This window comes from Notothenia rossii (assembly GCF_949606895.1).
Source record: "Notothenia rossii genome assembly, chromosome: 9".
Taxonomy (NCBI): Eukaryota; Metazoa; Chordata; class Actinopteri; order Perciformes; family Nototheniidae; genus Notothenia; species Notothenia rossii.
The window spans coordinates 10,950,379-10,958,332 of NC_136907.1; the positions used below are offsets into that span (position 1 = coordinate 10,950,379).

Sequence of the window (7,954 nt, forward strand, 5' to 3'; positions counted from 1 at the left end):
GTGTAGTTCTGTGAGGAACACATTAAATGACCTGAAAGTGAAAAAGAATATTTAAATACTTTTTATATTGACTATCATGTCTATGTAAACAGATGCCTCTCGCACTTGCAACCTCTTGAACTTCTTGGTATTAACAGCTTCTCATCCTCCAGACGCCGGTGTGCGGTGTTTTCAAAGCTGTCACTTCTAATAGATCATCAGGAGGGCAAGAGAAAGGAAAACCGCCCTGCAGGGATCACTTAACACATTCTCACTGTTAATTACCAGTGTTGCAAGTATATAAACACAGGAGTTATCTGGTAATTCTGTGTGTGAGCACTGAGCGGTGAGTTCATGTTGCTTGTGGGAGGAAATATGATCCCAGAGGGTGGGGCTGCCCTGTGGATCATCCCTCACTCTTTCATCTATGAGTGCCTGTCATGTTTCTCCTACACACACTCGTCCAGCTCAGTGTGGATTGTCAACGTAGCATGTCAGCTGTGGAGAGGAGCACGAAAGACCCCTGGCCTTTATCTACCAGTTGAGGGAGAACCTATATTTATCAAGTATTCCAACTTCAAATATTCACTGGAAGAAGCTTTTTAAGCAGAGGAAGTAAGCTATGCAACAGAAGGACTTGTGAACTATTTAAGGACATGCGAGAAGGATAGCTTTGGGAAAAGTGAGCTGGCAGATGCTACAGAATTTCTAACCACTTGCCAGGAGTTCCCTCCTGTTGGGACTCTTCCACGGTGGGAATCTGAGAAATGAAAACCATCTCAGTGCACTGACACGGTGTCGCCGCAGCACTGCCACATGCAGGAACATTCCAATTTCCCTTTTCAACACAAATGAGTGATGAGAAAGTAGGCTGCAGTTTTCTTTGTATCCCCCTCAGTCATACAGAAGAAGCTTGCTGACAAGAGGACATCTTCTTAATCCATTTTCTCTTTATCCTTTGCTTAAAATTGGCATAACTTTTACCTGGAGAGAGTAAATCTGAAGTGCGTTGGGGATTTTGTACTTCAGTTGCAGAGACATAAGGTAAGTTAAGAGATCAAATGTCTTTGTTGGCTTTGTGAAGGTAGCTGATCATACTAATACAATTAAAACATTTGCATTCTTGTTAATTAACATCATAACTAAAAAGGCATACAAAAATAATGATAAGATAATGAAATAATAAAGAACACTGTCAAAAACTCAAGGACATCTTTGAGTGTTGAAGACTGACGTTTGCTGGCCCAGATAGTTTGTCCCTGTGGACACAGTGGCCTTGTTTCAACAAATTGCATTAGAAGCTGGGGACTGAGAATCCTCAGATTTTTAGAAATGATTAAGTTTTTACAAATAGAAGATCTTATAGTAAGTTAAAGGCACAGGTGGAGTGCAGTATGCCTTGTAGTGTGTGTTTGTGTGTGTATGTGCTCCATGTTTATGTGTATAGATATTAACTGCCCGTATAAATACAGAAATCTTAAAAAATATTTGTTTTTGCTTCTGAGCATTGTTATTGGATGTGGCAGATAATACCTTTTTATAAGCAATACTAACTCTAATCATTTCCCTAACACACGTGTGCTGTAGCTGTGCAGTTCATTGCTATTGAGTATAGAGTTTTAAATTGATGGCTTTTCGTGTTGAAATGACAGTTTGTAAACTTCAGTCATCTTTAGCAAGCCATTATGCAATGGGAGAAGTTAAAGCCTCCAGAGCCAGATGATCCTATGTGTTGCTGTGAGTGTGATTTGGACCAGTACGGATGTTGCTGTAACTGTGAAGATCTGGATGAAGCCTTTACCAGGTATGAAGGTCTTGAGGAAAAGAGTGAGTAGTAGGCTAATGAGTAGAATATACTGAAGTAAGCAAATAAACCTAAATACTTAAATGTTATTTACATGCAAGTATCACTTTGTTGGAAAAAGGAGTTCAGTATCTTATTGAAAAGCTGTTCTAGGCAACAATGTCTTTGTTAGAAAGAATAATACCACTCTTATACAGCAGTTGGTTAGCTAGCATAGCACAATGACTGGAGACAGAAACCGCTGGCCTGGCTTTTATTCAAGAAATAGTCTGGCACATAACTCTCCCCTAAACGGCAAACTTTGTTATTAACTGTGTGTTTGTTACACTGATTAAACAACTTGAAAATAAGGTGTTAAAACCTCTTAAGCCCCACGGACCCGGTTCCGGGGCCGAAATTGCGTCATTTGCAGGAAACAACGCCTAAGGAGCCTTAATATTTAATAAACTATGAATATTTTATATCCATATAATGGGAAAAAACTCATTTAACTGATCTTTTTCATTTTTTTCTCCAAAAAAAACACACAATGCTAACAGTGAGCCTCTGAATTAGCCCCGAGTGAAAAATGCTAACCTATTACAGCACCGAAAATCACTCCTAGCTCCCTTATTACTTATCCTAGCTGCACATCCAACACATCGTTTATGATCGTAAAGACACAGAATCTAACGGTGCCCACCTCAACAGTGAAAGATACAAACTCGCGACGTTATCAGTAAAAACGTACATCAAAACATGTGGCGCTTGCTAGCCTACAACGCTAACATGGCTTACCTTGGTTTTGTCTGGTCAAAACTGGTCTTCAATGCCATTAAAACAATAACAACGATGCTGTAGTTAATCCATAGGTTAATATCCAATGTGGCTGTGTCCCCTTTGAAATGTTCTGATAATCTATAAGCAATAAAACTGCAATTCCGTTTTCAAATAGTAGAGAAGGCCATTCCTACGCTCTGTAGCAAGATTGAATGCGCGAAAGGCGCGACCTTTTTTTTAACATGAGTGTGTGCGGGACGATTTCCCTTCCATTCTATTGGCTCTAATGTTCAGAAAGAGATGTCACATGTCAAAATCGAAGAAGGGGGGGCCAGAGATAAGGAAAATCCACCCAAATGGCCCCAGAAGAGGTTTTTTTGTGCTAAATCTGTCTAAAAAGTCAAATATCACTTGTTTGGCATCAATCTTGATATAGGGTACTTATTATATGTTGTACTTTGGATTCCTAAAGCTTTCAGTCTACTAACCCATCCTCCAAGGTTAGTTTTCACTATAAGTAAAACATGTTCTTTGGAAGGACACTATAATTTACAGTTTTTTACCATGTTCAATCTGAATTTTCTTTAAAATAAAAAACATCTATATTCATTCTGACATTTCTACATCCAACTCACAGGTTTATCATTACTTTGAGAAAAAAGATAATTAATTTAACCCTTTTAGAAAGGAAGATATGGTCATTTGTTTTGGGAATGTCATTTTCGAGCCTGAAACCTGAAAAACAGGCTTGGGGCTTAAGAAGTTAGAACTTCAGTGGTGGCGGGTTTTGTTACCTTAAGCTAGCTGTTTCCAGTCTTTGTGCTAAGCTAAACGTATCCTAGATGCACATTCCTTAATAAATGAATGTTTAGTTACTGCAAGCAAATTAATTTTAAAGTAATATCTATAAAACACACAGACATTGAAATACATGTGCATTTATTATGTATTGCTTGTATTGCTTACATCACTTTTCTTGGAGTTTGTAGAATCATGATTGAATCACAAGCATAGAAACCACATTACTTTACAACCAACGTTATTTGCCACATTAATAACCTTAATGTTTGTAATTGTGACTGGTTGACCCCTGTTATCTGTAGGTGGCTGAGAGACAGACCATCTAAAGGGGGATCATGTCAGTCTCCTGTACTTGGGGCCATTATAGACAGAATGGAAATCTCCCTGATCCCGGCCCTGCTGCTGCTGCCTCTCCTGCTGCGAGTTGCAGCGCTGCACCTCCTGCTGGGTGTCACCATCCTGACCGCTCTGCCCGGCATGGTGCTGTGGTACTACTACGCCACGCACAGAAAAAAGAAACGCACCCTCTTCTTCCTCACCCTATCTCTCTACTCCCTGTTCTACATGTATTACCTCTTCATTACAGAGATTTTACCTTGTGGGAACGTCAGCCAGCTGCAGGTGTGTACTGTGACCACGGGGGTGATTCTCACTCTCGTCTCTCTTATACAAACCAAGAGAGGCCCGGGCTTTGTGACCCCGTTCCTACATGTACCTCACAGCCACAGTCAGGAGACTGAGAAGGACTCCACACATCTTAATGGATGTAACCAATCAGCAGCTGCAACAGGGACCCAAAATGCCCTAACAACAAAACTGAGCAGCTGTCCTGTGTGTAAAATAATGCGACCCCCAAGAGCCGGACACTGTCGAACCTGTGGATCCTGTGTCCAGCGTCTGGACCACCACTGTGTCTGGTGGGTTGGATACAACATATGTATTTATATATGGCCCATGATCACTTCTAAGTCAGTTATACTTTTATTTTTGCAATAATAGAAGGATCATGAAAGTCTCTTGTTACTTTCACTGAACTAAATTAGGTTAAACAAAACAAAATCCCAATTTAACCCTGAATGCCGCTGTCTTTTAGAGAACCCATGCTGGCCAAAGAGTCATCTGGGGTCTGTGGAACAATTATAACCTTACTGCCATGTTCACAATTAGCTATCAACAACGAATGACATTTCCAAAAATACCTATAGATAGAAAACATAATCACATGTTCAGGGTGGGATTAGCACTCGCTACTTTGTATAGCTGATTGCATTTGTCTGCCATGCTATATACACCCAGGGTGCAAATAGCATTGTTGACTTTTATCAGACCAATGGGCAGCTTTAACTCAGGATTGTCAGCTACCAATTGGTCCGATCTTTGGGCCCTGCAGTCAACATGTGGAACTGTCATTGGGCAACATATTTAACCCCAAATTGATAGCATTGGCAAGTCCAACAGTGTGTGAGAGTGAGTGAATGTTGAGCAGCTGCATGGCGACCTTTGCCTCTTTATGAATGTGTGGGAATTTGTGAATGCTGACTTGCTATATGTAAAATGTTTTAAGTGGTCTGGAAGTAAACTGGAAAAGCACTATATAAATCCATATTGCCATTTACCATTAGATTACACATCCTCAGCCAATTCAGTCAAACTTAAATGTCACACCAGCCTTAAAACTGTGTATGGCTCTTAAAAGCATAAACTTGCCTGGGTTTTGTATTTACAGATAAGCAGACACATTCAAGAAACAGCAATTATGGAAATCATATAGATATGAATCCACCATTAAATGTAATAACAAAAAACATATTATCCTGCAGTATTTCCCTATAGTTGTATCTGTTGTATAAAGAAATGTTTTAAATGATCTGCTGTCTAGATTCTGGTGCCACATTGAACCAATAGAATTGATTGGAATTTCTTTTGTTGCGTCCAAAGCATTGACACAAAACTAACATTTAAGAAAATCCAAAGCAGTGTGTCTTTCCACAAGCAATGTCCCAGTTACCAATGGTGCCCTGAAAAACTATCAGATATACCAGGGCTCCAAGCAACCAAAGATACGCAATTTTAAAGCAAACAGGAGGACGAGGTCATCACTCAATTAAACTTAATGGATGCCTTACCTCCAAAATGACCATGTGTATATCAATTAATGACCCTGTGTTGCCCAGCAGGCTACTAATCAGAGTGAGTTAAGAAGTGTGTAAAGTAGTAATTCTTTAGTATAAATGCCTGTGATTGGGTAGGTATATTGCACTAGAAATAAACAAAAAACTCTAAATGGGAACACTGTGTTGTGTGTCTGTGCTGAGGTTTTTCAGGATTAACAGCTGTGTTGGACAGGCAAACCATCGCAGTTTCCTGCTGAGCCTCTCTGTGTTCGTGGTAACCTCTCTGTACGGGATCAGCTTGGTGCTGAGCAGCCTCTGTCCTCGACAATATCTGATGACGGCGCTCCTCTACTGCCCCGGCGTCTACACTCAGTCCAGGTACAACACTCTTCATGTGTAGATTATTGAGTAGAAGTGAAGTCAACATTATAAAAGCTCACACAATCCAAACATTCATGTGATAAATAACAATAAGTATGGTATATGAATATGTTCTGAATATTAGTTATTGCATTTATAACATTGGCATGGACAAACATTATGCAGAAAAATATTATTACCAGTCCTGCCTTTTTTCAGTTATTGTGTCCAGGATACAATCCAATTATTTTTCTTTGTAAATTGTGAAATTACAACTGTTAATAAAAGAAAAACACATTTTTAACTTGTGGTAATTTACTAATATATGAATTGGTGTTTTTACTGAGATACACTTTTGACAAGGTGTACATACACATTTTAAACATTGCACTTTTCCCTCCTTCTGTGCCTTAGATTGTGCCATAATTATTATAAATGAAGATATATGAACACTGATTGTCAGATCCACCCCAACCATGTTCATCATAAACCCTTAGCAAAATGTATATAATTAGGGGGTTGAAGTAATACAAACACTCAGCTATAATAATTGGTATACTTTTTATTACATTTCTTACATATTTCTGTTATGCTTCATTGACTCTTTACTTCATCTCTACAGCTCGGCCCTTTGCTTCACCTGTGCTTGGTACAGCAGCATTGTGACATGTGGGCTGTTTTACATGTGGTTGGTGCAAGTTGTGAATATCAGCCTGAATGTGACGGAGCGGGAGGCTCAGCTGGCTCTGAGGAACAAAACAGGCCAGCGGCGCCTGGGGGGACTCGTCATCTCCACGGGACAGTTCTCACGGGGCTTCTGTCAGAACTGGGCCGAGTTCTTCACCATGGCAGACGCCTCGGTCTCTCCTCGCTCCAGCCTCACTGACTTGGTCTAGTCTCACATTGTACTCTGTTGCGACATCATGACAACTGTTGACTGATAACAGCATGTGTGAAGCTCTGCATCTCATGTCATTCTTAGCATGTATCAGCCCATGTCTTCTGATGCTTATTGCATTCCAGCTTTTTCACACAATACATTGTGTTCATGGGATAGGATTATAACAAAAAATTATCACCTTGAACGATTAATTAGTAAATTACGATAATAATTGAAAGGGTTTCAGAAATTAGAAATGATGAATGGCTAATGATGGCATTTCAACAAACATTACATTCAGAAGTAAAGATAGGAATGAAGTTTGTGTGTAAGTTTGGTGTTTTAAGGTTTACCAACACATAGTGCAAGTTTGAATAGTCTGAAATCTAAGCCTGTTTCAAATAGTTGTAGGAAATATAACGTACATGCTTCAGTCTGCAGGTAGAATGTAAATATAGTTTATGCTGTCCAACTGACTTGGAAACTATTGTTGACCATGTTCATTTAAAACAATTGAACAAAGCATTTGTAATAAAGAAAAATACTATGTAGGGTTCACGTAAAAGAAGAACACAGGCATGCTTCAAGATCTGTTCCAGCATTTGGGTGCCCCCCTGTGGAGATTTTCTGAGTGCAAGTCACACTTTATATATCCCACAACTCACTTTTATAAAACCTCACTTTTAAAATGTCCATGCATAAACAACAAAAGAGGCCCAAAGTGGCACAGAGGAATACGTCCCCTGTGAGCCTGCGGTGGGGGTGCAGTGTGAACTTCCTGTAGACTCTACACTCTTCTTTACTGTTATGACTGATGCAATCTGAATAACTCAATATTCTCTCTGTAGTGCTCTGTGGTATTGATTTTGTTATGTTGTCCATTACTGTCTAATAGCACCAGTAGTGCTCCGTCTACATTGTCCAGACCTCCTTATTTTAAGACATGCAGGGATTGTCTTTTGGTAAGAAGTAAATTAAAGATATTGTTTATTTATATTAATCCTCCTGTTATCCTTGGGGTCCATTTGACCCCATTCAATGTTTAGCATATCTAAAAAAATGGTTCACATTTTTTTTTTGCTTAGTATTTCATGACTTTCCCTAATTTAGTGAGGACTAATGGGTAAACATCAAATGAACATAGGCAAGGCAATTTTATTTATATAGCACTTTTAAGCGTCTTTGAGTTGTAGACGCAATATAAATAAAATGCATTATTATTATTTATTTATTTTTTAAGCACGTGGCGATTCAAAG

At 39.2% G+C, this 7,954-nt stretch overlaps 1 protein-coding gene across 3 annotated transcripts; it reads left to right on the forward strand.

The window, feature by feature from the left end:
• The first annotated feature begins 451 nt into the window (after window positions 1–451).
• Window positions 452–7,689, forward strand: LOC307017748 (palmitoyltransferase ZDHHC23-A-like). Of its 3 annotated transcripts, none has more exons than XM_079647513.1 (5): window positions 452–1,023; window positions 1,646–1,783; window positions 3,646–4,260; window positions 5,668–5,835; window positions 6,440–7,689. In XM_079647513.1, exons 2-5 carry the CDS (start codon window positions 1,665–1,667, stop codon window positions 6,711–6,713), a joined length of 1,176 nt encoding a protein of 391 aa, XP_079503639.1. In that variant the 5' UTR covers window positions 452–1,023; window positions 1,646–1,664; the 3' UTR covers window positions 6,714–7,689. The 3 variants fall into 3 exon arrangements, with proteins under 3 accessions (XP_079503639.1, XP_079503641.1, XP_079503640.1); XM_079647515.1 differs by having other exon boundaries at window positions 1,656–1,783; XM_079647514.1 differs by lacking the exon at window positions 452–1,023 and having other exon boundaries at window positions 1,030–1,783.
• The last annotated feature ends 265 nt before the right edge of the window (window positions 7,690–7,954 follow it).